The sequence below is a fragment of the Nomascus leucogenys genome, chromosome 18, assembly GCF_006542625.1.
Source record: "Nomascus leucogenys isolate Asia chromosome 18, Asia_NLE_v1, whole genome shotgun sequence".
Classification (NCBI taxonomy): Eukaryota; Metazoa; Chordata; class Mammalia; order Primates; family Hylobatidae; genus Nomascus; species Nomascus leucogenys.
In genome coordinates, this window is record NC_044398.1 from 50,400,774 (window position 1) to 50,427,133 (window position 26,360).

The following is a 26,360-nucleotide window of genomic DNA, read 5'->3' on the forward strand; positions in this document are numbered from 1 at the left end:
GAAGGAGTGGCCAGAGCTGCATCTGGGCACCTTTGAGCCAAAGCTGGAGCTGGAGTGGCTGGGATGCAGGGAGCATGTCCTGAGGCTGCATAGGGTAGCAGGGCCCTGGGCCTGTTCCACAAAACCATTCTTTCCTCCTAGGACTCTGGGCCTGTGATGGGAGGAGCTGCTGCAAAGGTCTCTGAAATGCCTTCAAGGTCTTTTCCCCATTGTCTTAGATTGATATGGTTTGGCTCTGTGCCCCCATCCAAATCTCACCTTGTAGCTCCAATAATTCCCACGTGTTGTAGGAGGAACCTGGTGGGACATAATTGAATCATGGGGGTGGGTCTTTCTTGTGCTGTTCTTTTGACAGTGAATAAGTCTCACAAAATCTGATGGTTTTAAAAAATGGGAGTTTCCCTGCAAAAACTCTTCTCTTGTCTGCTGCCGTGTGCCCAGTTCTTGTATCCCCATTGTATCTTGGAAGTAACTAACTTGTTTTTTATTTTACAGACTCATAGGTGGAAGGGGCTTGCCCTGTCTTAGATGAGATTTTGGACTTTTGAGTTAATCCTGGAATCAGTTAAGACTTTGGGGAACTATTGAGAAGGGAGGATTGTATTTTGCAATTTCACCTTCTGCCATGATTGTGTGGCCTCCCCAGCCAGGTGGAACTGTAAGTCCACCTTTCTTTTGTAAATTGCCCAGTGTTGAGTTTGACTTTATCAGCAGCATGAAAATGGACTAATACAATAAATTGGTACCAGCGAAGTGGGGCATTGCTGAAAAGATACCCAAAAATGTAGAAGCGACTTTGGAGGTGGGTAACAGGCAGAGGTTGGAACAGTTTGGAGGGCTCAGAAGAAGACAGGAAAATGTGGGAAAGTTTGGTACTTCCTAGAGACTTGTTGAATGGCTTTGACAAAAATGCTGATACTGATATGAACAATAAGGTCCAAGCTGAGGTGGTTTCAGATGGAGATGAGGAACTAGTTGGGAACCGAAGCAAAGGTGACTCTTGTTATGCTTTAGTAAACAGACTGGCAGCATTTTGCCCCTGCCCTACAGACTTGTGAAACTTTGAACTTGACGGAGATGATTTAGGGTATCTGGTGGAAGAAATTTCTAAGCAGCAGACCATTTAAGATGTGTCTTGGGTGCTGTTAAAAGCATTCAGTTTTAGAAGAGAAGCAGAGCATAAAAGTCCAGAACATTTGTAGCTGGACAGTATGATAGAAAAGAAAATCCCATATTCTGAGGAGAAATTCAAGCCAGTTGCAGAAATTTGCATAAGTAACAAGGAGCTGAATGTTACTTCCAAGACAATGGGGAAGATGTCTCTAGGGCATGTCAGACGTTTTCACGGCAGCCCCTCTCATCACAGGCCTGGAGGCCTAGGAGAAAATGGTTTCATGGGCTGGACCCAGGATTCCTGTTCTGTGTGCAGCCTAGGGACTTGGTTCCCTGGGTCCCAGCTGCTCCAGCCATGGCTAAAAGGGGCCAGTGTAGAGCTGGGGCCATGGCTTCAGAGGGTGCAAGCCCCAATCCTTGGCAGCCTCCATGTGGTGTTGAGCCTTGTGAGTGCACAGAAGTCAAGAATTAAGGCTTGGGAACCTCCATCTAGATTTCAGAGAATGTATGGAAATGCCTGGATGTCCAGGCAGAAGTTTGTTGCAGGGGTGGGGCTGTCATGGAGAACCTCTGCTAGGGCAGTGCAGAAGGAAAATGTGGGGCCAGATCCCCCACACAGAGTCCCTACTGGGGCACCACCTTCTGGAGCTGTGAGAAGAGAGTCACCATCCTCCACATCCCAGAATGGTAGATCCACTGACAACTTTCACTGTGCTCCTGGAAAAGCTGCAGACACTCAATGCCAGCCCTTGAAAGCAGCCAGGAGGGAGGCTGAACCCTGCAAGGCCACAGGGGTGGAGCTGCCCAATACCATAGGAACCTACCTCTTGCATCAGCATGATCTGGATGTGAGACATGGAGTCAAAGGAGATCATTTTGGAGCTTACAGATTTGACTGCCCCCCTGGATTTTGGACTTGCATGGGGCCTGTAGCCCCTTTGTTTGGCCAATTTCTCCCATTTGAAACGGCTGTATTTACCCAATGCCTGTATCTCTATTGTATCTAGGAAGTAACTAACTTGCTTTTGATTTTATAGGCTCATAGGTGGAAGGGACTTGCTTTGTCTCAGATGAGACTTTGGACTGTGGACTTTTGAGTTAATGCTGAAATGAGTTAAGACTTTGGGGGACGGTTGAGAAGGCATGATTGGTTTTGAAATATGAAGACATGATATTTGGGAGGGGCCAGGGTGGAATGATATGGTTTGGTTCTCTGTCCCCACCCAAATCTCATCTTGTAGCTCCCATGCTTCCCATGTGTTGTGGGAGGGACCTGATGGGAGATAATTGAATCATGGGGCAGGTCTTTCCAGTGCTGTTCTCCTGATAGTGAATAAGTCTCACTAAATATGATGGTTTTAAAAAATGGGAGTTTTAGGCCGGGCGCGGTGGCTCACGCTTGTAATCCCAGCATTTTGGGAGGCCGAGGCGGGCGGATCACGAGGTCAGGAGATTGAGACCACGGTGAAACCCCGTCTCTACTAAAAATACAAAAAATTAGCCAGGCGTGGTGGTGGGCACCTGTAGTCCCAGCTACTTGGAGAGGCTGAGGCAGGAGAATGGCGTGAACCCGGGAGGTGGAGCTTGCAGCGAGCCAAGATCGTGCCACTGCACTCCAGCCTGGGTGAGAGAGCGAGACTCCGTCTCAAAAAAAAAAAAAAAAAAAAATGGGAGTTTTCCTGCACGAGCTCTTCTCTTGCCTGTCGCCATGTGAGACATGCCTTTCACCTCCATGATCATGAGGCCTCCTCAGCCACGTGGGATTGTAAGTCCAATAAACCTCTTTCTTTTATAAACTGCCCAGTCTCAGGTATATCTTTATCAGCAATGTGAAAACAGATGAATACATGGATATTAGCACTTGGCTCCTCTTTATTTATGCAAATTTCTGTAGCTGGCTTAAATTCCTGTCTTGAAAATGAGATTTTCTTTTCTGCCACATGGGCAGGCTGCAATTTTCCAAACTTTTACTCTCTGCTTCCTTTTAAATGTAAATTCCAGTTTCAGGTCATGTTTTTACTCACATATGTAAGCATAGGCTGTTAGAAGTAGCCAGGCCACATCTTGAATGCCTTGCTGCTTAGAAATTTCTTCCACCAGATACCCTAAATCATCACTCTCAAGTTCAGAGTTCCACGGATCCTTAGGGCAGGGGCATAATGCCTCCAAATTCTTTGCTAAAGCATAACAAAAGTGACCTTTGCTCCATTTTCCAATAAGTTCCTGATTTCCATTTGAGACCTCCTCATCCTGGACTTTGCTGTCCATATCACTACCAGCATTTTGGTCAAAACCATTCCACAAGACTCTAGGAAGCTCCAAACCTCCCCTCATCTTCCTGCCTTCTGAGTCTTCCAAATATTTCCAGCCTTTACCTGTTACCCAGTTTGAAAGTTGCTTCCACATTTTCAGGTCTCTTTATAACAATGCCCCACTCCCAGTACCAATTTTCTGTATTAGTCCATTTTTGCACTGCTATAAAGAAATACCTGAGACTGGATAATTTGTAAAGATGAGAGGTTTAATTGGCTCATGGTTCTGCAGGATGTGCAGGAAGCATGGTGGCATCTGCTTCTGGGGGGGCCTCAGGGTACTTTTACTCATGGAAGAAGGCAAAGCAGGAGTGGGCATCTTACATGGCAGGAGCAAGATCAAAGCGGCGGGAGGGGCCACACACTTTTAAACAACCAGATCTCATGATAACTCTGTCACGAAACAGCACCAAGGGACGATGCTAAACCATTCATGAAGGATCCACCCCCATGATCCAATCACCTTGCACCAGGCCGCACCTCCAACATGGGAGATTATAATTTGAAATGAAATTTAGGTGAGACACAGATCTAAACCAGGCAGGAAGCTGAGAAAGCCTGGGACAGCCATAGAGCTACCATGCAAGCCTGACCCTGAGTGAAGGAAAGAGGAGGGGGTTAGGTGGAAGTGTGTGCAGCCCAAGGAAGACTTGGTAAGGCTATCAAGAGTTCCTGTGCCAAGTCAGTGTCCGAGTTGACTCGAACCTCCCAGTATTGAGCCTGCCTTAGTCTGTCACACTGGGAGCAGCCTGTGGGTAGCGTAGCCTCATTGCAAATACAGCAGTGAATTCGTGAGTGAAGCTGTGGGTCTGTCATGGCATGTAAATGAGGTGCATTACTTGGCCGTAGCACAGAATGGTGTAGAATTTGTGTAGAAGATGGCATTGGTGTTTGATCTTAATGTATCATGAGAACATAGGGATGAGAGAGAAGAGTGTTTCAGGAATTTTTATCAAGGCTTCACTACATAGGCATGATTGAGTATGTCATTGGCCACTGCTGATTGAACTCAATATCCAGACCCATTCCTCTCCCAGAAGGTCAGGGTGTGGGGCTGAAACTTCCAACCATCTAATTCTCTGCAGGATTATTCTGGCAGGGCCAGCTGCTCCCTCTGAGCATCTGAGGGGCCACCTTAAATCACCTTGTTAGCATAAACTCAGATATAGTTGAAAAGACCTCATTATGAATAACAAAAGACACTCCTTTAGTTCAGGAAATTCCAAGGGTTTTAGGATTCTGTGCAAAGACCAAATCTACAGTATATTTTTGTGATATTAAAAAATATATGCTTGGTTCTCATCCCAGTCTCCTGGCATACAACTCCTAAAATCCTTGGAATCTTTAAAGTGATAAGTGTCTTTTTGTATGCTAATGATTGACTGATGGTTGGCAGCCTCTAGTTAGTTAGCTCCTGGATGGGGGCTGGTCACCAGAAAGACTGAAGCATGATTAGAGGGTTGGGACTTCCAATCACACACTCATCCCACTCTCACCTTCAGGGAGTGGAGAAGCACTGAAGTGTAGCTGAAGTTGATCACCAATGGTCAACGATCTAATCAATCATGCCCATGTAATGAAGCCTTCATAAAACCCAAAAGAACAGGGTTCACATGAACTTTCGGACAGCTGAACATGTAGAGCTTCTTTGAGGGTGGCATCCCAGGGAGGGCCTAGAAACTCCAGGCTCTTTCTACTATACCTCACCCTACTCTTCTTTTCATCTGCACCCTTTTTAATATTCTTTATAATGAACTGGTAAGCATAAGTGTTTTCCTGAGCTCTATGAGCCACTCTAGCAAGTTAATCCAACCCAAAGAGAGGAGTTGTGGGAACCCCGATTTATAGCAGTTGGTCAGAAGCATGGGTGGTAATACAACCTTGTGATTGGCATCAGAAGTGGGGACAGTCTTGTGGACTGAGCCCTCAACCTGTGGGATCTGACACAATGTGCCCAATACTATCTTCAAATAATGTTAGAATTGAACTGAATTAGAGGACAATCAGCTGGTATCCACTGTGGATGTGTGTTGTAAGAGTATAGTAGAAGAAACTACAAAAAATTGTTTTCCTTGCAATTTTTCATTATATCACAGGCACCTATCTCAAAGAGTTGTTATGAGGATTAAAGAGTTCATAAGAGTGATACACTTAGCCCAGTGCCTGACAAAAGTGAGTGCTCAATAAATATTAGCCATTGTTAATAAAAATAATCAAATGCTGTAAAATATTTGAAGAGATTTATTCTGAGCCAAATATGAGTGACAAATGTCCTGTGACCAGCCCTCAGGAGGTCCTGAGAACATGTGCCTGTGGTGGTCGGCCTACAGTTTGGCTTTATACATTTTAGGGAGACATGAGACATCAATCAATACATGTAAGACGTACATTGGTTGGGTCCAGAAAGGCAGGATGACTTGAAGCAAGGGCTTCCAGGTCATAGGTAGATTCAAACATTCTCTGATTGGCAGTTGGTTGAAAGAGTTAAGTTATTGTCTAAAGACTTAGAACCAATAGAAAGAAATGTCTGGGTTAAGATAAGAGTTGTGAAGACCAAGGTTCTATCACTTAGCCTCCATCATAGCAGGTTTCAGAGAGAATAGATTGTAAATGTTTCTTATCAGACTTAAAGAGTCTGTTCTACCAGTCTTCACGTCTGTGTTGATGATAATGCTGGTCAACTTTTCCTGAATTCCAAAAGGAGGGTAAAATTAGGCATGTCTGACCCCCTCCCCAATCTTACTCCCATCATGGGCTGAACTAGTTTTTCAGGTTAAGTTTGGGGTGCCCTTGGCCAAGAGGACAAGTCCATTCAGATGGTCTGGGACTTAGAATTTTATTTTTAGTTTACATCATTAATATTATTATTGAAAATAAGGTGGAAATGCTGAGGAATTTAGATTCTACTCCATAGGCAGTGGTCAAACATGCTTGAGGAGCTGTAATCAAGTTGTCCTTACGGAAAAGTATTTGCACAGCACATAGAAGACAAATAGGGGAGGAAGCTTCTATTTATTGAATACCTACTGTATGTAGCACATGCTGAAATTATGCACACATTTTCTCATTTAATCTTCAAAAGGAACATATTAAGTACATTTTACAAATGAATCTGACAAGTGATTTCTTGCATTTCCAGGTTTAAACTTAGATCTATCTGACTGGAAGAAACCAGTGGGAGGTTTTTTGTGTGTGCGTGTGTGATAGGAAGACAGGTTACAAAGAGATTTGGTTGTGTGAAAGAGGAGAAAGACGCAAATGACGGAGAGGCAATGGGAAAGAAACTAGGGTGGTTTCCATGTGTTGCCCCATGTTACACGTCTTTTTTTTTTTTTTTTTTTTTTTGAGACAGAGTCTCCCTGTCGCCCAGGCTGGAGTGCAGTGGCGCAATCTCGGCTCACTGCAGGCTCCGCCCCCCGGGGTTCACGCCGTTCTCCTGCCTCAGCCTCCCGAGTAGCTGGGACTACAGGCGCCCGCCACCTCGCCCGGCTAATTTTTTTGTATTTTTAGTAGAGACGGGGTTTCACTGTGTTAGCCAGGATGGTCTCGATCTCCTGACCTCCTGATCCGCCCCCCTCGGCCTCCCAAAGTGCTGGGATTACAGGCGTGAGCCACCGCGCCCGGCTGCATGTCTTCTTTGTATGTGTGACAGTCTGCTTCAGTACACTAAGTTATTTTACACGTGAATCTTTCACGGTGCCTGCCTCATAATAGATAAAAACAGCTGGCATTCATTATCAACAATGTGCCCAACACTGCTCTAAGGGTTCAATCCATGAACTCATTGAATGATCACAACAGCCTTCCAAGTGGGTGCTATTAATATCATCTCCATTTTACTAGAGAGGAGACTAAGGCACTAAGGTGTTCAGTAGTGATCATTGTCCAAGCTAGGATGGGAACATGGCGGTTTGGTTCCCTATTCTGCATTTACTATGACATCCACTGCCTTCCAACTCCATTTCAACAAATACTCACTAAATTACATGATAGCTCTACTTTCTGATGTCTTGATTTTTACCTTGCTTAATATTTGTAACTAAAATAATGGAGCATATGGGAATCAGAAAAATCAAGATTGCTGTTTTCTCCTCTGAAAGGAAGAATAAGACAATCAGATCTCCTGAAGATATTCTGCAGGAAAGAGGCTCTCTCCTTCAGTGCCTGCTCCCTACTTTTAGGATTTGGCTTGAGTCCCTGGGTAGAAGGCACTGGTTTTTATTGGGATGGGGGATGGCTGGGAATACGTTGAGGGTAAGGGTGGGGAAGTCAAGAGTCAGTTTGGACCTGGTTAAGTTTCAGATGTCTTTTAGTCATCTAAGTGGACTTATTAAGTGGGTAGCCTGGAACTCAGGGGGCTAGAGATACACATTTGAGAGAATAGGCTGTTAATTAATCAGGCAACCTTAGAGGGCTTATAAGGGGGTCACGGATATTCCAGTATTTTGAGATAAGGTAGTGGTAGAGGGGCTGGCAGAGGAAACAAAAGAATATGTATGACTACTAGGTGAACATAGTAGGAAAATGAAGGTGTAAAGCAGCTAATGAAAACTGTATACAGTTTCAGTTTACAAACTTACGTATGTCCAGATGAGAAGATAAAGCAGCATTAGTTGATCAATATCAATAGAAAAGGTGACTGTCTCACAGCATCTTCCAATGTAGGAGAGAAGAACTATTGAGATATTACAATTGCCCTAAGTAATAATGAACCTGTATATAGTAAGAAACAATATATGAATAGAGTTAGCTAAATAAATACTCTGCTAAACTATTAGGCTGGGATCAAAACAAAACAAACAAATAAGGAAGCAAAGCTCCCAAACAGTTCATAACTGCTAGTCCTTCTTTGATGAAATTTAAGCCAAATTCACTCTGTGTCAGTTCTTTTTTTCTTTTACTGGGGGACTAGAAATATAAGACTTACAATGCAATAGAGCATAATCACCAACCCTTCAAAACAATATTAAAGAAGAAAGCTAATGTATGCTGGGCTTAATACCTAGGTGACGGGTTGATAGGTGCAGCAACCACCATGGCACATGTTTACCTATGTAACAAGCCTGCACATCCTGCACATGGATCCTGGAACTTAAAATAAAATAAAATAAAATAAAATAAAACAATATTCCAGGAGGAAAATATCCTTTTCAGATTTAAAATTTTGTGACTCATCTTGACCTAATATTTAGTAAAAGAGAAAGACCACCTACTGTAGGTTCTTGTCTTCAACACATTCTATATCTCCTTTTTCTTATTTTTGGAGCAAGAATGAATTTGAGAAGAGACATAAAGAAAGCCCAGAGGCCGGGCACGGTTTCTCACGCCTGTAATCCCAGCACTTTGGGAGGCTGAGGCGGGCAGATCACCTGAGGTCAGGAGTTCAAGACCAGCCTGACCAACATGGTGAAACCCCATCTCTATCAAAAATACAAAAATTAGCCAGGTGTGGTGGTGGGCACCTGTAATCCCAGCTACTCAGGAGACTGAGGCAGGAGAGTTGCAACCTGGGAGGCAGAGGTTGCAGTGAGCCAAGATCACACCATTGCACTCCAGCCTGGAGCAAGGATCTGTCTCAAAAAAAAAAAAAAAAAAAAAAAGCCCAGAAATGAATTCTTGTATAATGGTGAATGAATTTTCGAGATCAGATGAGATCAGACACGTTCGGGGTGGTATTGCCATAAATAAATGGATTTTCCACAAGGGTGTCCAGACTATGCAATGTCTTTTCAACGAATGTTCTGGGAAAAATATCCACATGCCAAAGAATGAACTTGAACTCTTACCGTACACCATATACAAAAAAAACCACAAAATGGACTATAAATGTAAGAGCTAAAACTGTGAAACTCTTAGATGAAAACTGATGAAAAGCTTTATGACATTGTATTTGGCAATGATTTATTGGATATGACACCAAAAGCACAGGCAACAACAACAACAAAAAAGCAGAAGCTAGGACTTCATCACAATTATAAATTTTGTGTATCAAAGGACACTATCAAGAGTGAAAAGACAACTCACAAAATGAGAGAAAATATTTGCAAATCATATATCTGATAATGGATTCATATTCAGAATATATAAAGAACCCCTACAACTTAACAGCAGAGAAAACTCAGACAACCCTATTCAAACATGGGCAAAGGACCTGAATGGACATTTCTCTAAAGAAGATATAAAAATGGTCAATAAACACATGAAAAGATGTTCAACACCACTAGTCAGAAGAAAAATGCAAATCAAAACTACAGTATCACTTCACACCTGTTAAAATGGCTCTTATCAACAAAACAACAGAAAATAACAAGTGTTGGTGAGGACGTGGAGAAATTGAAATTCTTGTGCATTACCGAAGGTCACGTAAAATGGTGCAGCCACTGTGGAAGACAGTTAGATAGTTCCTCAAAAAATTAAACTTAGAATTATCATATGATCTAGTAATTCCACTTCTGAGTACACATGCCCCAAAATTGAAAGCAGGGACTCAAACAGATACTTGCAAGCCATGTTCATAACAGCATTATTCACGGTAGTCAAAATGTGGAAACAATTTAATGACCATCAAAAAATAAATAAGGTGGCTCACACCTGTAATCCCAGTATTTTGGGAGGCAGAGTTGGGAGGCTTGCTTGAGGCCAGGAGTTCAAGACCAGCCTTGGCAGCATAGAGAGACTCTGTACAAAAACAAATAAAAAATTAGCTGGGTATGGTGGTGTGTACCTGTAGTCCCAGCTACTCAGGAGGCAGGGGCCGGAGGAGTCTGTAGCTGCAGTGAGCTATATAAATAGGTAAGCAAGATGTGGTGTATACAAAATGGATGGAAATTCTGACATATGCTACAATATAAGTGAAGCCTGAAAATATTATGTGAAGTGAAATAATCTAGAACCAAAAGGATATTGTATGATTCTGCTTATGTGAAATATCTGGAACAGGCAAATTAATGTGACAGAAAGTAAAATAGAGGTTACCAGAGCCTGGGGATAGAAGAGAAGGGGTAGTTAGTATTTCAAGGGTACAAAGCTCCAGTGTGGAATCATGAAAAAGTTCTGGAGATGGATGGGGGTGATGAATGCAGAACGCTGTGAATGTACTTAGTGCCAATGAAGTGTATACACTTAAAAATGGTTAACATGGTAAATTTTACCACAATAAAAAAAGAATACACAATCCCCAAAAAGAAATAATGGATTTGAGAATCTTTGATCACCGCTGGCCAGCAAGTCTCTTCTCTTTGTTCTGTTGGAGGGCTAGCTCTCTTCTGAACTTAGTGACTACCTCAACGAAGGGGAAAGACATCTATTACAACCTTCTTTGTTTGTCGGCCTTCCCTCAATAACATGTGCCAGAGTAAAGCAATCTTTACATTTAATCATAGTCCCCTCAGTGGCTTCTAGAGAGAGCCTTGCTCAAGCAGTCTGCTTTGTGAGTAGTTACTACCTGCAGAATTTGTGTTCCACTACCTTGTCCACTTCATAGGAACGTTGTAACTAATTCCTAACACAGCGATACCTACAGCATTCCAGTATTAACCTTGACACCTGATGAGGACTACATATTTCTACTTTTTTCAGCTTCTGTTTGTGCAGCTGAATCAAAGCCAAGATACGATTGTCCTCCTGGGATGGCTAGATGTCCTTATCACCTGTTAGTAGAGAACAATAAGTTGATGTATACTTGTGTATGTGTAAGCACATGTGTATATGTGTGCATAGAGACACACACAGGCACACACATGGTATTAGAGTTCTTCGTCTAATTTTCCAAGCGTACTTTCATAGATCTTGCCATGTATTTTAGTATATCTCTGAGAAGTAGGTTGGAGCAGAAAATTTCCCCTCATTTAAGTCTGTGAAAAATAAAATTACTGCTGAAAAATTACACGAGTTAATACTGACACAAGCTCTATGATTTGTTTACATTGGGAATCATGTTTGTCAGATGAAATTATTGTGCTTAATTCATAGGATTTCTGGTGATTTTATATGATGACCCTGAACATTTTCTAGTCATAATTCCTTATTTTGAAGATCTGGAAAGCAAAAACTTCTTGAGTTTCTAATATTAAAAATGAGTTGTATGCTATCATCCTCTAAAATTAACTATACTCTTGAGGAAAGCATTTTCTAAAACTCACTGTATTTCTAAAATCCTGTCTTTTTCAAATGCATAAGCATCTCAGGTGAATGTCAAGCCAGTATACATTGCCAGGCCTGCCTCAGCAGTCTGGGTGTTCAGATCTTGGCTTCCATTTGGGCCAATCTAGGGCAGGTCTGGAGAAGCTCCAGGACTTGTAAACTCAGTTAGCACCCTCAACCCCCCAGGAACGTTTGCTGTAGGAAACAGTTCTCGAACATGAACTGCTGGGTTTGGGTTCTGCCCCACCTCCTTCTCTTCCACCAGAACAGCTCCACTTGTACATGCTTCACACATTGGATTTCCATCTCCTTTTTCAAAAGTTTGAAAATTATTTCCCTAAAGTAAGCCAGGTTTGGACTAGCTCCAGAACTGACCTAATGCTCTGGACAATCTTTGGATCAGAGATGACATGAGGACAACATCACAGGTCTAGGTTTCAGCAATAGAAGAACACAGCATTTTCTGAAGATACAGATGATTAAAAACATATAACTTGTAATTTGCCTTGAAGATGCCTGTACTGAAGATATTTTCTCCCTTCCCACCTTCTAGTATTCTAAGACTGAAAGAAAAGCAAACCTAATCCAATAACAGAAATATGAGTTACTGAACAAAAAAGGCAACAAAGCTCAAAACGTATTATTAGAACATAAAAAGAGTGCTTACTATTACCCTTAGAATATAAAACAAGTACTTTTGGTCTGTTTTTAATTAATAAAGGAAGTGAGGGTTATGTGAAGTTGACATCTAAAAGGATAATCTGTCCTCCAAATTATAAATTATATACCTCTGTTATTCTGATGCACTATAACCTTTTCTATAATTTGGATATTACATAGAATTAAATCTACTTTAGCCAAAACAAAAAAACCCAACATCTAAAAGCGGGTGTCATTAGAATGTCTATCTTAGCCAAAGTAACATCCCAACAAGTTATACTCACAAATGCTTAGCTTTCAGAAAGGGATAGTTTTCAAAGGTAAGTTGTGAAATGTACAGCAAAGTCACTAAGTGAGATAATTCATTGTACGGAATTATTATTTATAAAGCAGATTAAAGTTAAAAATGTTTTTCCAAGACTTAACTTTAGAATAACATACCTACCTTCTTTTGAATAAAATCAGATGATTTTTATGTAAAAGTGCATTTGTATTTCTGTTTGAACTTGGAACTTTTGCTTTCTTATAGCTTCAGGGATTGAATTCATTTTTTGATTGTCTTAATACATTCTCCTGTGTGTTTAAAAATCAGCCCTATTGAGCTCCAACCTGCATGCAAAAAAACATGATTTTAAACACACTAATTTATTTAGTTTTGACAAATTTGTATACCTATATAACCACCACACCATCATGTTATACTTAGCATATCTGTTTTTGATATTCATCCATGTCGTTTGTTGTTATTTATTGTTATGGTATTCCGTTGCACGGATATAATGCAATTTGTTTATTCGTTCACTGGTTGATAGACATTTGAGCTATCTCCGGTTTGGCTATTATGACTAAAACTGCTAAAACTGCTATGAACATATTAATACAATACTTCAGGTGGATAGATGTTTTCATTTATCTTGGATGAATACCAAGGGGTGAGATTTTTGGGTTGTATATACGTTAAATATGTGGGTTTTTAATAAGAGACTGACAAACTATTTTACCATTTTAAATTCCTACCACCCATGTACAAAAGTTCCAGTTGCTCTATATCCTGGCCAACATTTGGTGTTTGTTACCGACAGTCTTTTAAATTTCAGCCATTCTATCAGTTGTGTAGTGATAGCACAGTGTTTTTTTTTTTTTTTTTTTTTTTTGTCTATTGGTTGTGTAGTGATAGCACAGTGCATTTATTTTTTTTTTGAGACGGAGTCTCGCTGTGTTGCCCAGGCTGGAATGCAATGGTGTGATCTTGGCTTACTGCAACCTCTGCCTCCTGGGTTCAAGCAGTTCTCTGCCTCAGCCTCCTGAGTAGCTGGGATTACAGGTGCCCGCCACCACACCCAGCTAATTTTTGTATTTTTAGTAGAGACGGGGTTTCGCCATGTTTGCCAGGCTGGTCTTGAACTCCTAACATCGTGATCCACCTGCCTCGGCCTCCCAAAGTGTTGGGATTACAGGCGTGAGCCACCGCGCCAGGGTCAGTGTATGTTTTGTCTTTTCCTAGTGACTAATGGTGTTGATCATCTCTTCATATGCTTATTTCTCTCTTGAATGTCTTTTGGTAAAGTGTCAGTTTAAAATTTTGCCCAATTAAAAAAGTGTTTTCTTCTTTTTATTTAGTTGTAAGAGTTTTCAGATATTCTTTATATATTCAACATGTATAAACACATATTTTAACAGCTTTATTAAGATACAGTTCACATACCATAGTTAACCCCTTAAAATATATAATTACATGGATTAGTATCCTCACAGAGTTGTGCAAATATCACCACAATCTAATTTAGAACACTTTCATCACCCCCAAAAGAAACTCATACCCATTAGTAGCCAGTCACTCCCCATTCTCTCCCCACCTCGAGCACTACGCAGCCACTCATCTACTTTCTGTCTATATCGATTTACCTATTTTGGACATTTCATATAAATGAATAATAGAATACGTACTCTTGTGACTGGTTTCTTTCACTTAGCATAATGTTTTCAGGATTCATCTATGTTGTAGCAGGTACAAGAATTTCATTCCTTTTTAAGGCTCCATAGTATTCCATTGTATGGATATACTACATTTTAACTATTCATCACTTGATGGATTTGGGTTGTTTACATTTTTTGGCTATTATAAGTAGTGCTGCAATGAACATTCATATATAGATTGTGTAGACATGTTTTAAACGTCTCTTGGGTATATGCACATCTGTTTTGCAAATACTTTCTCCCCATCTGCGTATCCCATTCTGATTTTCTTAACGGCATCTTCCTAACAGATTTACATTTTGATGAAGTCCAATCCAACAATTCTATGATTCATGCTTTTAGTGTCTTATCTAGGAAACCTTTGTCTAACTCAAGATCACAAAGAGCTTATTTCCTCTAGAAGTTTTATAATTTTAGCTCCTATATTTAGGTCTATAATCCATTTTGAAAAATTTTTGTATACGGTATAAGAATCAAGTTCATATGGATATCTAATATCATACAGATATCTAATATCAGCATTGCTTTTAGAAAGGACGATTGTGTCACCATTTATACCTTGAAACATTTGGCAAAAATCAATTATGTATATGTGGGTCTTTTTTCTACTGTTATTTGTTTTCTTGATCTATGTGTCTATTCTCACACCCAATATAACTTTGTCTTGATTACTGTAGCTTTATAAAAATGTCTCTAGAAATCAGGTAGTGTAAGTCCTCCAACTTTTTTTTTTTTTTCAAAATTGTTTTGCCTACTTGAAGTCTTTTGCATTTCCATGTAAGTGTAGAACCAGCCTGTCAATTTCTACAGATATGTTGCTGAGATTTTTAGTGCAATTGCACTGAGTCAATAAATCTTGGGGAGAATTGACATCTTAATGATATTGAGTCTTCTGATCGATGAACATACAGTATCTCTCAATTTTCGTTGCATCTTTAATTTCTTCCCAGCAACATTTTGTAGTTTTCAGTGTACAGGCTTTGCCCATATTTTATCAAATATAAGTATTTTATACTTTTGATATTTAAAACATTTCCATTCTTATCGCCAGATAGAATATGATTGACTTTTGCATAATGACTATGTATCTTGGAACTTTACATTCACCTTTTCTAGTTTTTTGCAAATTCCTGTTTTCCATTCTTATCACCAGATAGTATATGATTGATTTTTGCATAATGGCTGTGTATTTTGTAACCTTACATTTACCTTTTCTAGTTTTTTTTGCAAATTCTTGTTTTCTACACAGCCACACTATCTGCAAATAAAGTTTTACTTATTTTTTCCCCAATGTGTATTTCTTTCATTATTTTTGTCATGTTTCCCTGGGTGGGACCTCCAGTACAATGTTCAATAAAGGTGTGAGAGCAGATATTCTTGCCTTGTTCCTAATTTTAGGGGGAGAGCATTAGATCCTACACACTGAGTATGATGTTAACTGTAGGTTTTTTGTTGATGCTCTTTATTAGGTTGAGAAAACTCCCTTCAATTCCTGGATTGCTGAGAACATTAATGGCTTGGTGTTTAATTTTGTCAGATGCTTCTTCCACACCTATTGAGATGATTTTTTTTCTTTTTATGCCGTAAATACAGTGAATTACACTACAAACGGTCCTGCCTTATGATGACTTGACTTTGTATCTTTCATCTTTATGATGGTGCAAAAGCAATACATTCAATAGCAACCATATTTTGATCAAAATATTTTTTGATTAACCATAATTCTGATATTTTTTGGGCTAGCAATATGCAGTACAATACTCTTGTGATGTTGCAAAGCAGCAGTGAGCCACAGCTTCCAGTCAGCCACATGATCACGAGGGTAAACAACTGATACGCCACAGTGTACTGTGTTGCCAGCATTCAACACTTTCTTATAAAATAGGATTTGTGTGAAATGATTTTGCCCAACTGTGGGCTAATTAAGTGTTTTGAGCATGTTTAAGCTAGGTTAGGCTAGGCTATGATGTTCAGTAGGCATACTAAATGCATTTTTGACATGGTATTTTAAACTTATGATGGGTTTGTCGGGCTGTAACCCCTGGGAAGAAAAATCTGCAACTGATTTTTGAATGCTTAAAAAGCTTGCACTCCTAGGATAAATCTCATTTGGTCATGATCTATTTTCCTTTTGATATATGGTCCAAATTGATTTCCTAAATTTTGTTAAAAATTTTTGTATCCATGTTTACAAGCAACATCAATGTGTAGATTTGTTTCTTGTAACGTTATTGACTTGTTTTGGTATTACGTTAACGCTGGCTTTACAGGCTGAAGTGGGAAGTGTTTTCTCCTCTTCAATTTTATAGATAAGTTCGTGTAGAATGGGTACAGTTATCTTCCTTACATGTTTGGTAGAATTCACCAGTGAATTTGTTTGGGCTGGGAATTTTCTTTTTGGGAAGATTTTTAACTAGAAATGTAATTTCCGTTGATAATAAAAATTTAGGTTATCTATTTCTTCTTGAGTGGATGTTGGTAGTTTGAGTCAAGAAATATGTCATTTTCATCTAAGTTGCCAAATTTACTGGCATAAAGTTCATTAATATTTCCTTATCATTTCTTTATAGGCTCTGTAATGATGTGCCTCTCTCAGTCCTGGTATTAGTAATTTGTATCTCTTTTCTTCTGGTAGAGGTTTATCAATTTTACTAATCTTTAAAAAAAATTCTGATTTCATTGATTTACTCTATTTTGTTTTCTGTGCTATTGTTATTATTTCCTCTTTCCTGCTTGGTTTGGGTTTGTTTTAATTTCTTAAGATGGAAGCTTAGATAAGATTCAATCCTTTATTATTTTCTAATATAAGCATTTAATACTATACATTTTCTTATATTCACTGCTTTTGCTGCAAGCTACTAGTTTTGATATGTCGTATTTACTTTTAGCTCATATTTTATAATTTATTTTTAACCACATCTGGGCTAATGTATTGTCAATTTTCCAATAATTTGGGCGATTTTTCAGATACATTTGATTTACTGATTTCTAGTTTAATTCTTTTGTAGTCAAATAAAATACTTTATTTGCAATTCTTTTAAATCTGAGAGTTGACTTATGGCCCATAATATGGTCCCTCTTCATGAATGTCCCATGTGTTAGGAAAAAAGTGTGCATTCTGCTATTGTTGAATAGAATGTGAACTAGAGCAGAGGACAACATTCACATATTGAACGTCCTAATATATTCTTCCACTGATAGGACGAGATGAAATCTGCTTTACGTTTTCATGTCAACATAATCAGTGCACTTTAATAGTATCCTTTTCAAAGTTCTTTTTAAGTTTGCACACAGATTTGAAAAATCTCATTCCCCATCCATTCTTTTCCACCAGGCTATGAAATGTATATTGGTCTTATATTTTCTATCCATATACTTCAAGGCGAAGATTGAGATACTGTAAACTATTCTCATGAGATGTGATACAGGCTAGATAAGAGCATGGATTTCAGGCTGAACATGGTGGCTCACGCCTATAATCCCAGCACTTTGGGAGGCCAAGGCAGGAGGATTCCTCCAGCCCAGGAGTTCAAGACCAGCCTGGGAAACAGTGAGACTCCCTGACTCTCCAACAAACAAACGAACAAACCAACAAACAAACAACAAAAAGCCAGGTGTGGTGGTGTATGCCTGTTGTCCTAGCTACTCAGGAGGCTGAGGTGGGAGAATCACTTGAGCCCAGGAGGTTTGAGGCTGCAGTGAGTCATGTTCACACCACTGTACTTCAGCCCAGGCAATAGAGCAAGACTCTGCCTCAAAAAAATAAAAAAAAGAAGCATGGATTTTGGACTCAGATAAGCCTATGTTCATATCCCCATTCTGCTACTTAATATGTATGTGTTCATGGGCACATGGTCTTTATTTCTATTTTTTATGAGGCTTTTGTGAACATTTTGATAGTAGTGAAATACCTGTGCATGACATGAATAAATAATATATGGCTCTGCTATTATTTTTGTTGTATGTCGTATGAGGGAATACTGGGAAAGGTCCACGTACATTTTCTTTCTGAAAAGTTCTGGTAATGCCTAAATTCCTTTATTAGCCATTTATCCATACATATCAAGCACTGCCCTCATTGAGCTTTGTGGATACCCCCTAAGAAGAGTTTCTAATTCTTAGTTCCTAATCCTTTTCAGTGAATCTGTTTATTGGTAGCTGCTCTCAGTGACAGGGGAAATCAGGCAACATGGTAACGAGCACCTAGGAATGTGGGGTCCTAGAAAGGGAAGTGAATTCTACAAAAGGAGAGCCGACTAGGATTGGTCCTATCACTCCTATTGGAGGTAGTCATTTCCACAAGCCAGCAATACCTGTGCCATATACCATGAGGTTAAGCACCAGGAAGACACCTAGAAATACACTTTCAAAAAATCAAAATAGTAAGGCAATAGAAAAAGAAGGCATAATTTATTGTGTCTATTATGACTAGTGTTTAATAAGACTTATAAGAAAATAATCAAATTATTAGATCATTTAACATATATATTCTGGAATTAGAAGCAAAAAAAGTGAGAACATAGCTGAGCCCCATAAACATGCAAATTATATTTTTATTCAACAAATATCTGTTGTCCCAACTTATGCCAGGCACCCTGTTAGGCAGTGAGGAATGTGAGAGTGACTATGACAAACGTGGTTCCTGTCCTAGTGGGGAAGGAATATAAATAATAGTATCAGAGGTAGGATGACAGAAGTGCAGGAGCTGAGAGTCAGAAAGGCATCTAAACCCAGGCTTCCCTGAAATGACCTGAAGCATGAGATGTGGAGGATTAAGGATTTCAGGAAAGAAAGAGCAACCTATGAAGAGGTTTTGTCAACTCTGACCTCTCCAGAAACATTTAGCCACAAGAAAATCCATAATTTAGTGGAGAATGTCTAAAACATTTAGTGTTACCCAAATTCAGCTCAAGATGAATCAAATGCAGGATGACAATGTACCCCATTTCACAGTTTTCCGAAGAAAATACTGATAATGATGAAAAGAATGACAGCAGTTCAGGCTTGTTGATGCATTTTATTGTGAGATGGGGGGAGTCTGGTAAAAAACTAGAAAATGACCATGATGTAACAAGGAACTTAAAAATGAAGAGTCATCTGTAACTTACATACATGAATACAGGAACAAATTGGCACAAAATGTTAAACATTGTTCCCAACACTGTTTATAGAAGGTAATCCTAATTTGGCTTACTAAGGAAATGAGAGTTTTATGGTTAGGCTAATTTCTTAATAAAACTGCAGAGCATCATGCTATTAGTCACACAGTGAATTTCAAAATTTAAGTTTTATATTAAAAACTGGGTAAAGGTAAAATGACTTGATTGTAGTTGTAAAACTAGTACATTCCCATTTAAGTTCTGTTCTACAGTCCAAGGCAAGTATAAATGTTAACATAACACTGTTAAATCAAATCTCAATGCAGGAGAACCAATTGCATCTCTACTTTAAATCTTATCAACTTTCCAAATTTTCATACTAAAATATATTATTGTATTAATACAAACTACAGTATTATACACTACACTGTGTAATAAATAAAGAAATATAAAAATAAGACACATAAATATAAAAGTTTTCTAAAACTAAAAGTACATATGTCAGTAAGAAGGGTATTAATACTGCCAGGTTTGAAGACATACAGTACAAAAATGTTGCACAGATCTATAAACTAAAAGAAATAAAATAATACTGATAGGTAAAAATCAGCTAATGTTGTTAATAAATTGGGTCCATAATAACTAACATTTGGAAACAGTTATGAGCCAAATAACAATGGCATGTCCATGTCTGAAATGCAAGTACATGGATAAAGCAGATTAGAAAATTTCCCTTTCATTTCTGTAGAGAAATTCTGAAAATCAATTAACATAAAATCAATACCGAGGAATTGAAGGATGAAATGTCCCAGTGTTTCAGTTTCTCTGACAGAGTCAGTGGTTTTAAGTTTTATTTGGGAATTTTGACACAACAAACAAATCAACAAATGCTAGTTATTGTAGGCCACACATTGGATGAAGGCGGGTTAGAGCCTTGAAAATACTGAGAAATGGCACTTACAGCACACAGGTCTTGCTTAAGGCCAAAGGAGATACAAAGCTTCATGTCATATCCTTCATATGTTACCACATATTCAAACACAATCACAAACACTGATTCTGATGATTTTGCTGTCCTTATTAGATTAACATTGTTAGTCCCTGCAATCAGAACTCAATGGCAATCTTTTGAACTCCATTTTAAACCACATGAGTAAGAAACTTCAGTTCTTCTATCAGCTGCTTTCTTAAGGCTAACGATACACTTTAAATGATAATACGCTCTACTAAGACATCTAAATATTAGAAATTACTACCTTCTAGATTGAATTTATAAAAGGTAGTTAGCACGGGTTGGAACTACATTATACTTCTCTGTGAAGGGAATTTTGTAGTGCAGAAGTTCTCACATTTTAAAAAACATAATAAAATACTGAAGCGGATTTAGCATATGTTTACCAATAAAAAATTATAAAATTTCTCCCAATTGTACAGCTTAAGAATAAACCAACATAAGAGTGATAATTAATACTGATAAGATAAAACAATGCCAGATGCATATATAATTAATCAGCTTCCTTTAACCTCTTGTATCATTGCTCTCTGAGTCATTAGGTTTTCTAATCTGCTGCATGTTACAAACTTGTCCCTAACTTTGAAAACTGCATGAAAAATTACTAGGTCTGAGGTTCAGGCACACCCGGATTTATTGTGTGTGTGTGTGTGTTTGTGTGTGTGTGTGTGTGTTTGTATTTTGTATTTTTTAGTTTTTACTTTACACAGTAGTGAACAGGAATCACAGCATACAGGTTACTGTGTTTCCATGAAAAGCAAGGATAATATTGAACAAAATTCATTATCAATTAGAATTTATTTTCCTTCTAGAAAAACGATTAGGCTTCATTTGTCTTTTCTTCAGACACTTGCTCACTACTCTCACTTACTTTTTGTCCTAAGCTGCTTGCTTGACTTTCAGCCCTGTCATCCTTCATCAGACCTTCAGTTTTTGCTTCTTCTCCCTCATTCTCTGCCTCTTCTGCCTCTTCTTCCACTTCTTCTTCCTCCTCCTCCTCATCCCCTTGTGGTTTTTCACATTCTTTTTCTTCCTGCAATTCTTCTACCTCTTTATCCTCCTCCTCTTCCTCTTTTTCACTGTCTTCATCCTCTTCCCTTGTCAAACTCTCTCTCTCGTCCGAGTCACCCTGTGAGGGAGACGCCCTGGCACCCACGTGCTCATTCGAGAGGATTTCAGGCCCTGCCTCTTCCTGCTCTGTGCTGTCACGTTCTTCCGCTTCTCTCTTACAGTAGGAGTAGCGATGATTCATGTGTTGAGAGTAAGACCCAGAGTGTGAGAAGCGCTTTCCACATTTGTCACATTGATAGGGCTTTTCTCCAGAATGTAATCGCATGTGTTCAATCAAATGATGTTTGTGTTTAAATGCCTTTTTACAGATTCCACACTCATGAGGTCTTTTACCTGCAAAATAAGAATTCTGTTAAATAAAATGGTGGTATTCAGCAAATAAAATCCTTATACGGTTTTTGGGGTACTTCATGTTGTAGAAAGGGGAGGGTTATTAGTTTCATTTTTAAAACATTTCCAGGTCCCCAAACTCTTTGTAATATAACACTGCAATTTCGTTTGTTCTTTACATTAAAAAACGTAGTGCTCTACACTCTTGCTGTGCAGATGATTAGGTCAATGGGAGCTACATGAGATTGAAATGCCAAAAATACAAGCATCATGACAGCGAGGTGGAAAATGGGCCAAGTGCAGCTGGGAGGAGATGTCTGGTAGTGAGCGAGCACAGTGAGGGCAGGCAGAGACAGACGTGCTGCTCACCTTGTGTTCTTCATTATCACTACAAGGTCTCTTTTTAGTCATTTTGTTTTCCTAGTCACAGCTCTGCCCCCCAGTGAAATTTTAATGTTTACTATATACTTTTATACACGATAAAACTCATAAATATACAGTGTATATACGGAGCTTCTTTAGAAAACCACAGCCATTGTAGTATCTCAGATTTTTTTGCCCCCTAAGAAACAAGTTTTGGCCCATGAGGGCAATATTGCCCCTCCTGAGAACGCACAGGCTAGAGGAGTGCTGCTGCCCAGACATGAAAAGGACTGGCAACAACTGATCATAGTTAGGACTGATAATGTCCAATTTCAGAGCTATGAAGCAGTTAACACTAACAAATGCAGAAATGATTTTTAATTTCAGAAATAGTGTAGTTTTTCATATATATTTTTCACTTTGATATTTGCTAATATTTAACTTTGCCTGAAGAGGAAGGGGATTTTATAACTTTTCTTAGATCTCTGAAAACCAGAGGACTGAGTTACAAGGGGCTGATTTTGAGAGGTGTGACTTTCTCTTATGTAATACTAGTTTTTAGCTCCAAGAACCTTCCAAGTGTCACTGTATGAATCCACAGATTGAAGAAAGAAAAACAATTCTATCTTTTCTCACAAGAGTAAAAAATACACTGAAACAGTTAAGAATATGAAAGATAAATACGGATACTGTAGTCATAATGGCTGGTAGTGGGGGCAGGGAAGAGCAGGTAGGGGATTAAAGAGCTCAGGATGAATCCAGCCCCTTCTACAGCAACCCATGTTAGAGAGAGACACAGGAGTGTGCCGGAGCCAGTTTGTACTGGCTAGAGAGAGTCTACTGCTAAATTTTCAGGAATTCTGCAAGCTGACTGACATCACACTCAAGCTCGAAATCCACCATGATGGGAGTATTTATGCCACAAAAAGCTGCAAACACTACAAATCAGGGCTTCCCCACCCTTCAGAGAACCAGGTGTTAAAATTTATCAGTACTTCACTGATGGAAGGAATGAAATAGGCCAGGAGTTGGCAACTATTTTCTGTAAAGGGTAGTGAGTATTAAAGGCTTTGCAGGCCAAATGGTCTCTGTAGCAGCTTCTCAATCCTGTCATTGTAGAACAGCATGAAAGCTGACATAGACAAAATGTAAATGAATGGGCGATACTGTCTTCCAACTAATTTTATTTAGGGATGCTGATATTTGACTTTCACATAATTTTCATCAGTCACAAATATTCTTTTCATCTTTTTCAATCATTTAAAAATGTAAAAACAAAATCAAAAACTACCATTCTTACCTCATAGGCCTTAGAAAAACATGGGTATGCTCACATTTGGCCTGTGAGCTATAGTTTGCCATCCCTGAGTCAACCTAAGGAGGCATATTTTGTGGCAGAATTACAGGATCTTAGAATCTTCTAGTCCAACCTCTTAGGCAGAACTTCTTACTTAAAAGATCTTGATTTGCCAGGACAGCTTGCTGCATGCTTATGAAGCAGCTTTTTCTTTTATGAAGCAGCTTTTTCTTTTATGAAGCCAGATCTTGTCTCCCTATGACTTTAGCCTACTGGTCTCATATTTTTTATTAATGGGTACTATGTACTATGTTTTTATTAATATAGCATAAACTTGCATTAAATGAACGTGGACAGAATAAATGCTGTGTCAGCTTAAAGGAAACAAGTCATGAAAAAAACAAAAAAAACCCCAAAAAAACAGATGAAGCAAAAAACCAAAAGAAAGGCACAGACCTTAAGTACAAGGTAGAAGTGGGCAAACAGGTGAAAATGGCCAGATCAGAGAAGTAAAAAATAAGAAAATTAATTCTGGGTCGAGCGTGGTGGCTCATGCCTGTAATCCCATTAGTTTCTGAGGCCGAGGTGGGTAGATGGCTCGAGCTCATTAGTTCAAGACCAGCCTGGGCAACATGGCAAAACCTGTCTATATCAAAATTGGCCGAGTGTGGTGGTATGTGCCTATAGTCCCAGCTACTCAGGAGGCTGAGACGAAAGGATGGCTTGAGCCCGGGAGGCAGAGGTTGCAGTGAGCCGAGATCGAGATTGTGTGCCACTGCACTCCAGCCTGGGTGACTAGAGTCAGACCTCATCTCAAAACAAAATAAAAAAAAAAAAAAAAAAAGAAGAAGAAGAAAGAAAATTCTAAAACTTTAGTTTTTAATTTTGCATCTTCCAGTATATCATATCATGGACACTTTATGTTTGTGTTCACTGACATACCTGTGTGTTCATATTTATGTCTCAATAATGAACTACTCTTTTGGAATATCTTATCACACAAATCACAAGCATACATTCCATTTTCTGTCTTCCGCATTTTCTTTTTGGGCGGTGTAGAATCAGAGTCATTCTGATCCTCTACATTTGATACTCCTTCTGAGCTAGTATCTTGTCTTTCATCCTAGAGGGAGAAAGGTGTGAGAAAACTAATTTAACATTAAAAGATAAATAAGAGATATACATAAAAGCATGAGATAAAGAACTACTTTAACTTATATTTTTATACTTTCAAGGACTTGACCAAAGCAAGCACACTGATCTTCACTGCACATGCGCCCCAAGGGTGGGGCCAGATCACAGGTGGAGGTGACAAAGACAAGAGTGAGGTTGGGGATAACAGTCAAAACTATAGCAAAGACATATACTCAACTGGTACTGGAAAGAAAGCAAGGACACCCAAAAGAAAGCATGTAAAATATATAGTAACAGAGTTTACCTAGTTTCATGTGAATCATTATGAGAAATTTGCAGAAGGTTTTAACTTTTAGTTTGCTAATTAGTCACTCATTACTAACTGCATCGTTTGCCTTCATTTTTTTCATTCTGGGTTTCACTAAGCAAAAGCTAACATTCTGTTTTTAAAACCTGGTCTTTCAATTGTATCCTCCAGAACTTCAGGGTTCTTTAACCTCCACGGTCTCCTTGAAAAGAGAGAGGTGTGCTCTACCACTTGTCTAAGGAGCAAGATGGAAAAACAATGCAGGAGGGTCTATCTTTTTAACAGAAATAATTGCTAGTCAAAATGAACCTTTAGAATTCCAGGGTGATAAAAAGAAACTCCAGGCAGTCTCACGGAGATAATTTTGGGCAGCACACTCTTACGTAAGCCAAATAACCCTGCAGGGAGCCTGTTGTGGAACTGGGTCCCCTAAGATCTTTCTACCTTATCTAGAGTGTTCCATGCCATTGCCTCAAACCCACAGATTTTCTAAAAGTTGAAGGTTTTTCACAACATTTCTTATGGCTTTATGAGGCAAGAGAGGTGCAGCCATTTGTCCCTGTCATTTGTGAGTGGCCTTGGTGCTGAAGTAACTTGATTCTACTTTCACTGCTACTTGATCTAGTCACATGACACATGAGTCTATGAAATGCTAAGGATGGCTCTCTTTCTACTCAAAGGCATGCAAAGTGTTCTGTACACTAAAAATTTGGAGGAATTCAATGATCATGTCAGAAATTTTTTTCAAGAGTTATCACAATTACAGGAAACCCAATCAGTAGCAATATTTAAGGGAAAACAAAAACAGCAAATACAAGTTTGAGCAGGATATTGAAATTATTATACTTATAGAAAATATTTGCATAAAATATCAAATTTGTTTCTAGCATTCATTTGATTCCATCAGAAATTGATGGAAAAAATGGGAAAACATCAACATCAGTGACATGGAAAAAGTCTGGACAATGAGGCATACAATAGCTCTATCCAAAACTTGTGGATTTTGGGGGTAAGACCAGTTCAAGGGTTCTTCCTGGACTTAGAATAAACACTGTTCTGGTAAACACTAATGATAGTTAAGGAGGAAAATGCATATGTATTTTTAGGTTCACAGCCACACTTCCTCATATACATTACGACTGAACACTGTTTATGCACAGTTCATAAAATGATCAGTAAATTCACAAGATGCATTCTTTGTATACTTCATTCCTGTTTATTTAATTAAAACCTTTTATAAACAGATGTATTAGTATATAAAAGTGATAGATAAGTTTGCCTGGTATGAACCTGTGAATGGGAACATATTTCCATTTATTAATGACCATAATCAAGGCAGAAACTATTACTATTTTAGGAATTTAGCTATAAAAACAGAAACCCAATTAGCAAGTATTTCAATTTTGTTTTTTGATTTCTAACTTCAAACAGGTTTTTAGCTGAGACTTATAAATCATCTTTCACAGTAGAATAGCATTTCAAACTTTAAGTTGGTAACAATACCCTGGATTAGCAAACAACCAACTGAAGACATCATGCCAGA

General features: G+C 38.8%; 1 protein-coding gene across 18 annotated transcripts in view; it reads right to left on the bottom strand.

Annotated features, from left to right (window-relative positions):
- Positions 1-281: 281 nt before the first annotated feature.
- Positions 282-26,360, bottom strand: part of ZEB1 (zinc finger E-box binding homeobox 1) — a 216,698-nt gene continuing 190,619 nt past the window's right edge. For 17 of the 18 annotated variants that reach the window (XM_030798917.1, XM_030798931.1, XM_030798926.1 and 14 more), the window contains 2 exons: positions 24,319-24,499; positions 18,598-21,719 (listed from right to left, as the gene is read on the bottom strand). In XM_030798917.1, coding sequence (XP_030654777.1) covers positions 21,136-21,719; positions 24,319-24,499 — 765 coding nt within the window. In that variant the 3' untranslated portion in view covers positions 18,598-21,135. Of the gene's footprint in view, positions 298-12,672; positions 12,837-18,597; positions 21,720-24,318; positions 24,500-26,360 lie in introns of those variants that run through there. The other variant, XM_030798920.1, reaches the window with a different exon arrangement.